This window comes from Pseudophryne corroboree (assembly GCF_028390025.1).
Source record: "Pseudophryne corroboree isolate aPseCor3 chromosome 3 unlocalized genomic scaffold, aPseCor3.hap2 SUPER_3_unloc_1, whole genome shotgun sequence".
Taxonomy (NCBI): Eukaryota; Metazoa; Chordata; class Amphibia; order Anura; family Myobatrachidae; genus Pseudophryne; species Pseudophryne corroboree.
In genome coordinates this window covers 3,293,263-3,308,914 of record NW_026967493.1, presented here as the reverse complement: position 1 = coordinate 3,308,914, position 15,652 = coordinate 3,293,263, and the positions used below count along the sequence as shown (strand labels likewise).

The following is a 15,652-nucleotide window of genomic DNA, read 5'->3' as shown; positions in this document are numbered from 1 at the left end:
ATAGGATGAAGAGGAGAGTAAGAGTAGAAGGATGACAAGAGTGTAGATAACTCATCTTCATTTGTGGGATCAAATGAAGAGAAAGTGCCAGAGCGTTCAAGGAAGGTAATGAGGACACTGGCTGAGGAGGAGCATGCCATTTCATTTCCGATCCCGTGCCAGCCCTCTGCACATAGTATAGACTACAGTGTTCCTCAGATAAGATGTAAGAGGAGCTAAATATTTCAAAGGAATGATTGAATGACCAAAATACGACAGATCTCTTCCTACTGAAGTTTATAGCACTCTCATTGCCCCTCCAATTGACATGATGTGAGGGGAGCGCAGAAGTATAATAGGAGCTAATGGATATTGATGTTTGCGGTGCAAACCACAAACATCAGGGGTGAGAGAGCATGCGAAAGAGACACTCAGAACTCTGGGCTGGTAACACACAGTGACATGATGTGAGGGGGAGAGCAGGAGTATAATAGGGGCTGATGGCTCCTGATGTACGAGATACACCAGAGAGTGTGGGGAGGAGACTGGTCAGATATCTGGGCTGGTTACACACAGTGACATGATGTGAGGGGGAGAGCAGGAGTATAATAGGGGCTAATGGCTCCTGATGTATGAGATACGCCAGAAAGTGTGGGGAGGAGACTGGTCAGATCTCTGGGCTGGTAACACACAGTGACATGATGTGAGGAGGAGAGCAGGAGTATAATAGGGGCTGATGGCTTCTAACTACCCCACTAGGCAGACACTTTGCCCCCATAAATCCGTACTGAAAGAGGAGGATGTATAATATGAGAATATTGTAAAAAAACATGATTCTGTACTTGGTGATCATTACTCACCTGTTCTGATATCTGTAGGGATTTCCTCCTCTATACACTGCTGATCACCCCTCACATACGTCTCTTTTACCTTTATATCTTCTATTTTAATAATAATCAAGTCTTCATCCTAAGTAACCCAAACAAAAATTGAGAGTAAAGGAGATCTGTCTAAGACATGTACAACTTCTCTACAGGTCACCTAATCCAGAGTCATTTTGGTAATTGGCATGACCCTCAGATACACCTACCTGACCCTCCTGTGGGACACTGTGATTTTCCTCTGTATGATCTTGGGAATAAAGAGGACGGGGACATCTCTCTGGGGTATTCCTGTTACTGGCCCCATCTGTAGGAGACACACAGTGACGGAGTACATTGTATATATGGCAGAGGTTTCCAAACGCAGTCTTCAAGGCACACCAACAGTCCAGGATTTAGGTATATCCATGGCTCAGCACAAATGGTTAAATCAAATTGACTTAGGTGCTAATTAAGTAATCTGTGACCAAGCATGGATACATTTAAAACCTGGACCGTTGGGGTGACTTGAGGACCGCATTTGGGAATATCTGATATATGGGATTATCAGGCGATGTTTATCTAGGTAGCCCCCCCCACCCCACCCCACCCCACCCCCATAGCAGCTCTCTCCATTACACTACATAACAGTCTCCACTTACCCAGTGATGTGAGGGGCCGGTGATTCTCCATCATCACGTCCTTGTACAGACCCCTGTGTTCCTCTATATACTCCCCCTCCTCCGTGGAGAAATAGACTGCGGCATCCTCACACCTTATAGGAACCTGACACACACAATAATACAGTCATTACCCAGACACATCCCCTGGTGTTACTGCATAATGTCCCATTCCCAGCAGTCACCTCTCCAGTCAGCAGCTGAATTATCTTGTTGGTGAGTTCCAGGATCTTCTTCTCATTGTGTCTCTCATGTATCTGTGAGTGAGGTGGAGGCACCAGGATGGGGATCTGGGTCCTTGCCCATCTATCTGGCACATCGGGGCGGCTGCTGGGTGTCAAACGCTCACCTGTTGTTTCATTCACTATTGTGTAAGCCTGTTCATTAAGAAAGACACTATTAACTGCATACACTATACCACTGTGTTAGTAATAGAGATAAGAGTGATCTCACTGTGACACTCCCAGACTCCCTCACCTCCCCAGTCAGGTCCCTGTGTTAGTAATAGCGATGAGTGATGTCACTATGTCACTCCCTGACTCCCTTACCTCCCCAGTCAAGTCCCTGTGTTAGTAATAGAGATAAGAATGAGGTCACTGTGATACTCCCAGACTCCCTCACCTCCCCTGTCAGCAGGTAGATGATCTCCAGGGTGAGATCTAAGATGTTCTCAGTTATGTGTCTCCTGTCCTTTTCCATCTTAAAGGCTCTGAGAAAGTCCTCTGGTTCTGGAGGCTGACCTGAGATGTCCACTGTAGAACAGAACAAATATGTACATTAAGAAAACGAGATTTATGGTAAGAACTTACAGTTGTTAAATCTCTTTCTGCGAGGTACACTGGGCTCCACAAGTAATGACATCGGGGTGTAAAGTAGGATCTTAATCCGAGGCACCAACAGGCTCAAAGCTTTTGACTGTTCCCAAGATGCACAGCGCCGCCTCCTCTATAACCCCACCTCCATGCCAGTGAGCTCAGTTTTGTTAACCAGCCCAATGCAGTAGCAGGTACCAGAGACGACAACCGATTGTAGCCAATTACACCACACACTCACCGCAGGAGAGGGTGTCAGCGGCTATGTCAATACCAACCCAAAAAAGCTAAGTACATCAGGGTGGGCGCCTTGTGGAGCCCAGTGTACCTCGCAGAAAGAGCTTTAACAACGGTAAGTACTTACCATAAATCTCGTTTTCTGCTGCGGGGTACACTGGGCTTCACAAGGAATTACATTGGGGATGTCCTAAAGCAGTTCCTCACGGGAGGGGACGCACTGTAGCGGGCACAAGAACCCGGCGTCCAAAGGAAGCATCCTGGGAAGCGGCAGTATCGAAGGCATAGAACCTTATGAACGTGTTCACTGAGGAAATAAGCATGCGCGCCACATGAGAATCTACAGGCGGAGGAGTTTCCCAATTTTTACACACCTCCGCAGAAAGAGGATAGCGAGCCAACAGTCTCTTATTCGTTGTAAACCTTGTCCCCGGATTTTTCCCAGGATTCCTGACGTATGTCAATTAGGTGTTTAGAGTAGGGTAAAACCTGTTTAACCACCTTCTTACGCTTAAACCTATCAGGTTTCTTGGTGACAGTCTCAGGCTCAGAGTCATCAGCCACTTGAAGAATGAGCCGTATCGCATCAATCAAATCAGAGACATCCACGGATGATTTTCCCTCCCCATCTGAAACATCAGCGTCAGTGTCTGAGGGGTCAGTATATGCACCGTCCTCCTCGGAAGACGTGTCAGTTAAGGCCGCGGATTGGGAGGAGGTAATGGTCCTTTTAGAAGACGACTTAGTCTTATGCGAGCGAGAGTGACCTTTAGATTTAGACATGGATCGGTTCAAATGCTGTAATTGAGTGGAAAGCTGATCCGCCCATGGCGGGTTCACAGCGGGGACCACAAACTGTGGTACTGGCACAGGTGGTCCCACAGGGGGCGTCAACTTAGTCACAAGTGTGTTTAACAATGTGGAAAATGTAGCCCAAGGTGGATCTTGTGATGCCCCAAGTGCTAACGACCCACTGGGAGGCAAGGAACCCCCTGAACCTGAACTCTCAGCTGCTAAATCATCCTCCATTCCGTCAATGGCCTCACTATCACGCAGTGTGGGAGAGGCCCCAACGTCGTTGCCACGTGTAGCAGACATAACTATGCGCACAGTAATGGGCAACCCAGTACAAATTGTAGCAGCACTATACCCAGTAAAAACTCTCAGAGAAACAGCCTAAGATGGCACAGACCGAGAGTTCAATAGGAATAGAACATATGCTGACTATAATTCACAAGTAAAAAATACCCAAGTATTATATCTTGTGAAACAATTCTATATTATCATCAGAGAAAACCTGAAACACTTGGCCCCCACAGGTATAGTAATATAAGAATAGCACCCTGAGTGAAATACCCTGCAGTAATGCAACCACACAGCAGCTACATGCACACACACGTATATAGTCACACGTTCACCATGCAGAAATTACGTACCATAAACTGCACTGGACTAGCAATACAAAGTAATACTCAGTACGGCTATATGTGATAACAAACGCAGTAAGCACTGGATGTATATCACAGGGTGTTTGTACCACACAACCCTGAATGTATGCACTCTTTCTTAACTAACACCGTCCCAGTGACAGGTAGAATACTCAGGTGTCCTGTAGGAAGCACAGCACTGGCAGTCAGGCTGTTCCACAGAGGAGGATTTGCCCCAGCAATCCCAAAAACAGCAAGGCTCTATCTGTCATGGCTGCTGACAGGTAGTGAGGGAAAAGGAAGCAGCTCCAGGACGGCAACATTGCATAAATGGAGCCCTGGGGCTGGGGGGAGGTGCCTTAGATCCGGCCTGCTCCCCCTGCTGGCAATCCCCACCGGGCTTGCGGGCAGTAAAGAAAACAGGATTTTACTACCTACCGGTAAATCCTTTTCTCCTAGTTCGTAGAGGATGCTGGGGTCCACTTTAGTACCATGGGGTATAGACGGTTCCGCAAGAGCCATGGGAACTTTAAGACTTTTCAAGGGTGTGAACTGGCTCCTCCCTCTATGCCCCTCCTACAGACCTCAGTTATAGGAACTGTGCCCAGGGAGACGAACATTTTCGAGGAAAGGATTTACTTTTAAATTAATGGGGAGATTCATACCAGCTCACACCTCAACCATGCCGCATAACATGGCATTCAACATAACACATGCCAACGGGCATGAACAATTGCAGCAACATGCTGAAAATAACCGTAACATCTGTGTAACTATAAAGGTAACAACTGCAGGTAAAGTACGCACTGAGTCGGGCGCCCAGCATCCTCTACGGACTAGGAGAAAAGGATTTACCGGTAGGTATTAAAATCCTGTTTTCTCATACGTCCTAGAAGATGCTGGGGTCCACTTTAGTACCATGGGGTTATACCAAAGCTACCGTATGGGCGGGAGAGTGCGGATGACCCTGCAGCACCGATTGACCAAACTTTAGGTCCTCATCGGCCAAGGTGTCAAACTTCTAAAACTTTACAAACGTGTTTGCCCCTGACCAAGTAGCTGCTCGGCAAAGTTGCAATGCAGAGAACCCCCGGGCAGCCGCCCAGGATGCGCCCACCTGTCTAGTAGAATGGGCATTTACAGACTTCGGTATTGGCAAACCTGCCGTGGAATGAGCATGCTGAATCGTCCCTCTGATCCAACGCGCAATGGTCTGCTTAGAAGCAGAACACCCACTCTTGTTGGGAGCATACAGGACAAACAGAGCTTCTGTTATCTGTATCCGAGCTGTTCTAGCGACATAAATTTTTAAAGCTCTAACTACATCGAGAGACTTTGACGCAGTGAAGGTGTCAGTGGCCACTGGCACCACAATAGGTTGATTCATATGGAAAGACGAAACCACCTTTGGAAGAAATTGTTGGCGAGTTCTCAACTCTGCTCTATCTTCATGGAAGATCAGGTAAGGGCTCTTGTGGGACAAGGCCCCCAACTCAAACACCCGCCTTGCGGATGCCAAGGCCAAACACATGACCACTTTCCAAGTGAGAAACTTAAAATCTATCTCCTGCAGAGGTTCAAACCAATCAGATTGCAGGAACTGCAACACCACATTAAGGTCCCATGGTGCCACCGGAGGCACAAATGGAGGTTGGATGTGCGGCACTCCTTTTCACGAACGTCTGAACTTCTGGAAGGGAGGCCAATTGTTTTTGAAAGAAAATTGATAAGGCCGAAATGTGGACCTTGATTGAACCCAATCGTAGGCACGCATTCACACCTGCCTGTAGAAAATGGAGAAAACATCCTAACTGAAACTCTTCCATTGGAGCCTTCTTGGATTCACACCAAGACACATATTTTCTCCAAATACGGTGGTAATGCTTAGACTTTACTCCTTTCCTGGCCTGAATAAGTGTGGGAATGACTTCTTTTGGAATACCCTTTCGGGCTAGGATTCAGTGCTCAACAGCCATGTCTTCAAACGTAGACGCGGATAGTCTTGATATACGCACGGCCCCTGCTGCAGCAGGTCCTCGCGAGGAGGAAGAGGCCGAGGATCTTCTATGAGAAAATAAGAATTTACTTACCAATAATTCTATTTCTCGTAGTCCGTAGTGGATGCTGGGAACTCCGTAAGGACCATGGGGATTAGCGGCTCCGCAGGAGACTGGGCACAAAAGTAAAGCTTTAGGACTACCTGGTGTGCACTGGCTCCTCCCCCTATGACCCTCCTCCAAGCCTCAGTTAGGATACTGTGCCCGGACGAGCGTACACAATAAGGAAGGATTTTGAATCCCGGGTAAGACTCATACCAGCCACACCAATCACACCGTACAACTTGTGATCTGAACCCAGTTAACAGTATGATAACAGAGGAGCCTCTGGAAAGATGGCTCACTACAACAATAACCCGATTTAGTTAACAATAATAAGAATTTACTTACCGATAATTCTATTTCTCGTAGTCCGTAGTGGATGCTGGGACTTCCGTAAGGACCATGGGGAATAGCGGCTCCGCAGGAGACTGGGCACAAAAGTAAAAGCTTAGATACTACTTGGTGTGCACTGGCTCCTCCCCCTATGACCCTCCTCCAAGCCTCAGTTAGGATACTGTGCCCGGACGAGCGTACACAATAAGGAAGGATTTTGAATCCCGGGTAAGACTCATACCAGCCACACCAATCACACCGTACAACCTGTGATCTGAACCTAGTTAACAGTATGATAAACGAAGGAGCCTCTGAAAAGATGGCTCACAACAAAAATAACCTGATTTTTGCAACAATAACTATATACAAGTATTGCAGACAATCCGCACTTGGGATGGGCGCCCAGCATCCACTACGGACTACGAGAAATAGAATTATCGGTAAGTAAATTCTTATTTTCTCCGACGTCCTAGTGGATGCTGGGACTTCCGTAAGGACCATGGGGATTATACCAAAGCTCCCAAACGGGCGGGAGAGTGCGGATGACTCTGCAGCACCGAATGAGAGAACTCCAGGTCCTCCTCAGCCAGGGTATCAAATTTGTAGAATTTAGCAAACGTGTTTGCCCCTGACCAAGTAGCAGCTCGGCAAAGTTGTAAAGCCGAGACCCCTCGGGCAGCCGCCCAAGATGAGCCCACTTTCCTTGTGGAATGGGCTTTAACAGATTTTGGTTGTGGCAGGCCTGTCACAGAATGTGCAAGCTGAATTGTACTACAAATCCAACGAGCAATCTTCTGCTTAGAAGCAGGAGCACCCAGCTTGTTGGGTGCATACAGGATAAACAGCGAGTCAGATTTTCTGACTCCAGCCGTCCTGGAAACATATTTTCAGGGCCCTGACTACGTCAAGCAACTTGGAGTCCTCCAAGTCCCTAGTAGCCGCAGGTACCACAATAGGTTGGTTCATGTGAAACGCAGAAACCACCTTAGGGAGAAATTGAGGACAAGTCCTCAATTCTGCCCTGTCTGAATGAAAAATTAGGTAAGGGCTTTTATATGATAAAGCCGCCAATTCTGAGACACGCCTGGCTGACGCCAGGGCTAACAGCATGACCACCTTCCATGTGAGATACCTTAATTCCACAGTGGTGAGTGGTTCAAACCAATGTGATTTTAGGAACCCTAAAACTACATTGAGATCCCAAGGTGCCACCGGAGGCACAAAAGGAGGTTGTATATGCAGTACCCCCTTGACAAACGTCTGAACTTCAGGCACTGAAGCCAGTTCTTTCTGGAAGAAGATCGACAGGGCCGAAATTTGAACCTTAATGGATCCTAATTTTAGGCCCATAGACAGTCCTGCTTGCAGGAAATGTATGAAACGACCCAGTTGAAATTCCTCTGTAGGGGCCTTCTTGGCCTCACACCACGCAACATATTTTCGCCAAATGCGGTGATAATGTTTTGCGGTTACATCCTTTCTGGCTTTGATCAGGGTAGGGATGACTTCATCTGGAATGCCTTTTTCCTTCAGGATCCGGCGTTCAACCGCCATGCCGTCAAACGCAGCCGCGGTAAGTCTTGGAACAGACAAGGTCCCTGCTGGAGCAGGTCCTTTCTTAGAGGTAGAGGCCACGGGTCCTCCGTGAGCATCTCTTGCAGTTCCGGGTACCAAGTTCTTCTTGGCCAATCCGGAGCCACAAGTATAGTTCTTACTCCTCTCCTTCTTATGATTCTCAGTACTTTGGGTATGAGAGGCAGAGGAGGGAACACATACACTGACTGGTACACCCACGGTGTTACCAGAGCGTCCACTGCTATTGCCTGAGGGTCCTTTGACCTGGCGCAATATCTGTCCAATTTTTTGTTGAAACGGGACGCCATCATGTCCACCTTTGGTTTTTCCCAACGGTTTACAATCACTTGGAAGACTTCTGGATGAAGTCCCCACTCCCCCGGGTGGAGGTCGTGTCTGCTGAGGAAGTCTGCTTCCCAGTTGTCCACTCCCGGAATGAACACTGCTGACAGTGCTATCACATGATTTTCCGCCCAGCGGAGAATCCTTGCAGCTTCTGCCATTGCCCTCCTGCTTCTCGTGCCGCCCTGTCTGTTTACGTGGGCGACAGCCGTGATGTTGTCCGACTGGATCAATACCGGTTGACCCTGAAGCAGAGGCCTTGCTTGACTTAGGGCATTGTAAATGGCCCTTAGTTCCAGGATATTTATGTGAAGAGACGTTTCCATGCTTGACCACAAGCCCTGGAAATTTCTTCCCTGTGTGACTGCTCCCCAGCCTCTCAGGCTGGCATCCGTGGTCACCAGCATCCAATCCTGAATGCCGAATCTGCGGCCCTCTAGAAGATGAGCACTCTGTAACCACCACAGGAGAGACACCCTTGTCCTTGGAGATAGGGTTATCCGCTGATGCATCTGAAGATGCGATCCGGACCATTTGTCCAGCAGATCCCACTGAAAAGTTCTTGCATGGAATCTTCAGAATGGAATCGCTTCGTAAGAAGCCACCATTTTTCCCAGGACTCTCGTGCATTGATGCACTGACACTTGGCCTGGTTTTAGGAGGTTCCTGACTAGCTCGGATAACTCCCTGGCCTTCTCCTCCGGGAGAAACACCTTTTTCTGGACTGTGTCCAGAATCATCCCTAGGAACAGTAGACGTGTTGTTGGAATCAGCTGTGATTTTGGGATATTTAGAATCCACCCGTGCTGACGTAACACTACCTGAGATAGTGCTACTCCGACCTCTAACTGTTCCCTGGACCTTGCCCTTATCAGGAGATCGTCCAAGTAAGGGATAATTAAGACGCCTTTTCTTCGAAAAAGAATCATCATTTCGGCTATTACCTTGGTAAAGACCCGGGGTGCCGTGGACAATCCAAACGGCAGCGTCTGAAACTGATAATGACAGTTTTGTACCACAAACCTGAGGTACCCTTGGTGAGAAGGGTAGATTGGGACATGGAGATAAGCATCTTTGATGTCTAGAGATACCATATAGTCCCCTTATTCCAGGTTCGCTATCACTGCTCTGAGTGACTCCATCTTGAATTTGAACCTTTTTATGTAAGTGTTCAAAGATTTTAGATTTAAAATTGGTCTCACCGAGCCGTCCGGCTTCGGTACCACAAACAGCGTGGAATAATACCCCTTTCCCTGTTGTAGGAGGGGTACCTTGATTATCACCTGCTGGGAATACAGCTTGTGAATAGCTTCCAATACTGCCTCCCTGTCGGAGGGAGACGTTGGTAGAGCAGACTTCAGGAACCGGCGAGGGGGAGACGTCTCGAATTCCAATTTGTACCCCTGTGATACTACCTGCAGAATCCAGGGGTCCACTTGCGAGTGAGCCCACTGCGCGCTGAAATTTTTGAGACGGGCCCCCACCGTGCCTGAGTCCGCTTGTAAAGCCCCAGCGTCATGCTGAAGACTTGGCAGAAGCAGGGGAGGGCTTCTGCTCCTGGGAGGCGGCTGCCTGGTGCAGTCTTTTTCCTCTTCCTCTGCCCCGGGGCAGAAATGAGTGGCCTTTTGCTCGCTTGTTCTTATGGGAACGAAAGGACTGAGTTTGGGGTAAAAAGGTGGACTTTCCAGCCGTTGCCGTGGCCACCAGGTCCGATAGACCGACCCCAAATAACTCCTCCCCTTTATACGGCAATACTTCCATATGTCGTTTGGAATCCGCATCACCTGACCACTGTCGCGTCCATAACGCTCTTCTGGCAGAAATGGACATAGCACTCACTCTTGATGCCAGGGTGCAAATATCCCTCTGTGCATCTCGCATATATAGTAATGCATCTTTCAAATGCTCTATAGTTAATAATATACTGTCCCTATCCAGGGTATCAATATTTTCAGTCAGGGAATCCGACCACGCCACTCCAGCGCTGCACATCCAGGCTGAGGCGATTGCTGGTCGCAGTATAACACCAGTATGTGTGTATATACCTTTTAGGATATTTTCCAGCCTTCTATCAGCTGGTTCTTTGAGGGCGGCCGTATCAGGAGACGGTAACGCTACTTGTTTTGATAAACGTGTGAGCGCCTTATCTACCCTAGGGGGTGTTTCCCAATGCGCCCTAACTTCTGGCGGGAAAGGATATAGTGCCAATAATTTATTAGAAATTAGCAGTTTTTTATCGGGGGAAACCCACGCTTTATCACACACCTCATTTAATTCATCTGACTCAGGAAAAACTACGGGTAGTTTTTTCACACCCCACATAATACCCTTTTTTGTGGTACTTGTAGTGTCAGAAATGTTCAATGCCTCCTTCATTGCCGTGATCATGTAACGTGTGGCCTTACTGGACATTACGTTTGTCTCGTCACCGTCGACACTGGATTCAGTATCCGTGTCTGGGTCTGTGTCGACTAACTGAGGTAACGGGCGTTTTAGCGCCCCTGACGGTGTCTGAGACGCCTGGACAGGCACTAATTGATTTGCCGGCTGTCTCATGTCGTCAACAGTTTTTTGCAAAGTGCTGACATTGTCACGTAATTCTTTAAATACAACCATCCAGTCAGGTGTCGACTCCCTAGGGGGTGACATCACTAACACAGGCAATTGCTCTGCTTCCACATCATTTTCCTCCTCATACATGTCGACACAATCGTACCGACACCCAGCACACACACAGGGAATGCTCTGATAGAGGACAGGACCCCACTAGCCCTTTGGGGAGACAGAGGGAGAGTTTGCCAGCACACACCAGAGCGCTATATATATACAGGGATAACCTTATATAAGTGTTTCTCCCTTTTATAGCTGCTGTTTTATATTAGCTGCCAATAGTGCCCCCCCTCTCTTGTTTTACCCTGTTTCTGTAGTGCAGGACTGCAGGGGAGAGTCAGGGAGCCGTCCTTCCAGCGGAGCTGTGAGGGAAAATGGCGCTTGTGTGCTGAGGAGATAGGCTCCGCCCCCTTCACGGCGGCCTTTTCTCCCGCTTTTTTCTGGAAAACTGGCAGGGGTTAAATACATCCATATAGCCCAGGAGCTATATGTGATGTATTTCTTTTGCCATCCTAAGGTATTTATGTGTTTTATTGCGTCTCAGGGCGCTCCCCCCCAGCGCCCTGCACCCTCAGTGACCGGAGTGTGACGTGTGCTGAGAGCAATGGCGCACAGCTGCAGTGCTCTGCGCTACCTTAGTTGAAGACAGGAACGTCTTCTGCCGCAGATTTCACCGGATCTCTTCGCTCTTCTGGCTCTGTAAGGGGGCCGGCGGCGCGGCTCCGGGACCCATCCAGGCTGAACCTGTGATCGTCCCTCTGGAGCTAATGTCCAGTAGCCAAGAAGCCCAATCCACTCTGCACGCAGGTGAGTTCGCTTCTTCTCCCCTTAGTCCCTCGATGCAGTGAGCCTGTTGCCAGCAGGACTCACTGAAAATAAAAAAACCTAAGTCTAAATTTTTACTCTAAGCAGCTCAGGAGAGCCACCTAGATTGCACCCTTCTCGGCCGGGCACAAAAATCTAACTGAGGCTTGGAGGAGGGTCATAGGGGGAGGAGCCAGTGCACACCAGGTAGTCTCAAAGCTTTTACTTTTGTGCCCAGTCTCCTGCGGAGCCGCTATTCCCCATGGTCCTTACGGAAGTCCCAGCATCCACTAGGACGTCAGAGAAAATAAGAATTTACTTACCGATAATTCTATTTCTCGTAGACCGTAGTGGATGCTGGGAACTCCGTAAGGACCATGGGGAATAGCGGCTCCGCAGGAGACTGGGCACAAAAGTAAAAGCTTTATGACTAGCTGGTGTGCACTGGCTCCTCCCCCTATGACCCTCCTCCAAGCCTCAGTTAGGATACTGTGCCCGGACGAGAGTACATAATAAGGAAGGATCTTGAATCCCGGGTAAGACTCATACCAGCCACACCAATCACACCGTACAACTTGTGATCTGAACCCAGTTAACAGTATGATAAACGTAGGAGCCTCTGAAAAGATGGCTCACAACAATAAACAACCCGATTTTTGTAACAATAACTATATACAAGTATTGCAGACAATCCGCACTTGGGATGGGCGCCCAGCATCCACTACGGACTACGAGAAATAGAATTATCGGTAAGTAAATTCTTATTTTCTCTGACGTCCTAGTGGATGCTGGGAACTCCGTAAGGACCATGGGGATTATACCAAAGCTCCCAAACGGGCGGGAGAGTGCGGATGACTCTGCAGCACCGAATGAGAGAACTCTAGGTCCTCCTCAGCTAGGATATCGAATTTGTAAAATTTAGCAAACGTGTTTGCCCCTGACCAAGTAGCTGCTCGGCAAAGTTGTAAAGCCGAGACCCCTCGGGCAGCCGCCCAAGATGAGCCCACTTTCCTTGTGGAATGGGCTTTTACAGATTTTGCAAACAAGAAATGAGACAGCGCTGCCAGCCCTGGTTTTGAGATTTAAATATATATTTATACATACACAAAGATGACAAAAAAATATTCAATATAGACAAAAAAGATACCGGCCAGTATCACACTAATATAATTAATAAAATTTCATCATAAAATACATTTCTTTAAGCATAAAATTGCCCTGGCAAATTAAATGGCAGAAATATATATATACACACTCTGGACTTTAAAATAGATGCTGTACTAGCAGTCCCGGTATTAAGCACACTGAATTAATATGCCCCAGTGAGCAAGCATATATTTCCTTATCCAGGCAGCCTTTCAATCATCCATATATGGCAAGGTTAGTGCTATTATAGAGGAAGCAGTCCTGTGAGACTTGCAAGAAAAAACAGCCAATAGCCAGGAATACAAGCAGAGTTAGTAGGTTAGGTTAGCCCCTGTTTTGCATTAATCAAGGATTAGAGCACATTTATCCCTTGTCTTTATCCCTTACAAACGCGTTTCTCCGCCTCAGGGTCCGTTTTCAGCGGCTAAGGGATAAAGACAAGTACTGTGAGTCAAGAGACATTTCTTCACCCCCTGCAAATACCGGGTGTGTGACTCACAACTTTCAATTACCGGCTGGTGAACTGTTATCACTCATACCTCAGTGCACAGGGGTATGAGTGCTGTAAAGCTTTGGTGACCCCAACAATCATATGCTGCTAGCTTGTGCAGCCAGAAAGGATAACGCTATTTTGAGTGCTTTGGCTAAATGTGCTCTAATCCTTGATTAATGCAAAACAGGGGCTAACCTAACCTACTAACTCTGCTTGTATTCCTGGCTATTGGCTGTTTTTTCTTGCAAGTCTCACAGGACTGCTTCCTCTATAATAGCACTAACCTTGCCATATATGGATGATTGAAAGGCTGCCTGGATAAGGAAATATATGCTTGCTCACTGGGGCATATTAATTCAGTGTGCTTAATACCGGGACTGCTAGTACAGCTTCTATTTTAAAGTCCAGAGTGTGTATATATATATTTCTGCCATTTAATTTGCCAGGGCAATTTTATGCTTAAAGAAATGTATTTTATGATGAAATTTTATTAATTATATTAGTGTGATACTGGCCGGTATCTTTTTTGTCTATATTGAATATTTTTTTGTCATCTTTGTGTATGTATAAATATATATTTAAATCTCAAAACCAGGGCTGGCAGCGCTGTCTCATTTCTTGTTTGCATATTCTTCTTTAGAGGGTTTTTGGATCATCCCTCAGAGTTCAGCTGCTCCCACTCTGGCTAGTGATTAGCGCCAGGTGCACTTCCATTTCCTTTTTTTACAGATTTTGGCTGTGGCAGGCCTGCCACAGAATGTGCAAGCTGAATTGTACTACAAATCCAACGCGCAATCGTCTGCTTAGAAGCAGGAGCACCCAGCTTGTTGGGTGCATACAGGATAAACAGCGAGTCAGATTTTCTGACTCCAGCCGTCCTGGAAACATATTTTCAGGGCCCTGACTACGTCCAGCAACTTGGAGTCCTCCAAGTCCCTAGTAGCCGCAGGTACCACAATAGGCTGGTTCATGTGAAACGCTGAAACCACCTTAGGGAGAAATTGAGGGCGAGTCCTCAGTTCTGCCCTGTCTGAATGAAAATTAGGTAAGGGCTTTTATATGATAAAGCCGCCAATTCTGAGACACGCCTGGCTGAAGCCAGGGCTAACAGCATGACCACTTTCCATGTGAGATATTTCAATTCCACAGTGGTGAGTGGTTCAAACCAATGTGATTTTAGGAGACTCAACACTACATTGAGATCCCAAGGTGCCACTGGAGGCACAAAAGGAGGCTGTATATGCAGTACCCCTTTGACAAACGTCTGAACTTCAGGCACTGAAGCCAGTTCTTTTTGGAAGAAGATCGACAGGGCCGAAATTTGAACCTTAATGGACCCTAATTTTAGGCCCATAGATAGTCCTGTTTGCAGGAAATGCAGGAAACGACCCAGTTGAAATTCCTCTGTAGAGGCCTTCTTGGCCTCACACCACGCAACATATTTTTGCCAAATGCGGTGATAATGTTTTGCGGTTACATCCTTCCTGGCCTTGACCAGGGTAGGGATGACTTCATCTGGAATGCCTTTTTCCTTCAGGATCCGGCGTTCAACCTCCATGCCGTCAAACGCAGCCGCGGTAAGTCTTGGAACAGACAAGGTCCCTGCTGGAGCAGGTCCTTTCTTAGAGGTAGAGGCCACGGGTCCTCCGTGAGCATCTCTTGAAGTTCCGGGTACCAAGTCCTTCTTGGCCAATCCAAGGCCACGAGTATAGTTCTTACTCCTCTCCTTCTTATGATTCTCAGTACTTTGGGTATGAGAGGCAAAGGAGGGAACACATACACTGACTGGTACACCCACGGTGTTACCAGAGCGTCCACCGCTATTGCCTGAGGGTCCCTTGACCTGGCGCAATATCTGTCTAGTTTCTTGTTGAGACGAGACGCCATCATGTCCACCTTTGGTTTTTCCCAATGGTTTACAATCACGTGGAAGACTTCTGGGTGGAGTCCCCACTCCCACGGGTGGAGGTCGTGTCTGCTGAGGAAGTCTGCTTCCCAGTTGTCCACTCCCGGAATGAACACCGCTGACAGTGCTGTCACATGATTTTCCGCCCAGCGAAGAATTCTTGCAGCTTCTGCCATTGCCTTCCTGCTTCTTGTGCCGCCCTGTCTGTTTACGTGGGCGACTGCCGTGATGTTGTCCGATTGGATCAATACCGACTGACCCTGAAGCAGAGGCCTTGCTTGACTTAGGGCATTGTAAATTGCCCTTAGTTCCAGGATATTTATGTGAAGAGACGTTTCCATGCTTGACC

The 15,652-nt window shown here is 47.7% G+C and overlaps 1 protein-coding gene across 9 annotated transcripts in view; it reads right to left on the bottom strand.

Annotated features, from left to right (window-relative positions):
* LOC134983108 (oocyte zinc finger protein XlCOF6-like) overlaps nucleotides 1-15,652 on the bottom strand; it is a 426,740-nt gene that overhangs the window by 34,169 nt on the left and 376,919 nt on the right. For 6 of the 9 annotated variants that reach the window (XM_063948823.1, XM_063948819.1, XM_063948815.1 and 3 more), the window contains 2 exons: nucleotides 1,070-1,167; nucleotides 840-948 (listed from right to left, as the gene is read on the bottom strand). In XM_063948823.1, the coding sequence (XP_063804893.1) occupies nucleotides 840-948; nucleotides 1,070-1,167 (207 nt within the window). Of the gene's footprint in view, nucleotides 1-839; nucleotides 949-1,069; nucleotides 1,168-1,501; nucleotides 1,626-1,704; nucleotides 1,897-2,140; nucleotides 2,272-15,652 lie in introns of all 9 variants that reach the window. The other 3 variants (XM_063948820.1, XM_063948821.1, XM_063948822.1) reach the window with 1 other exon arrangement.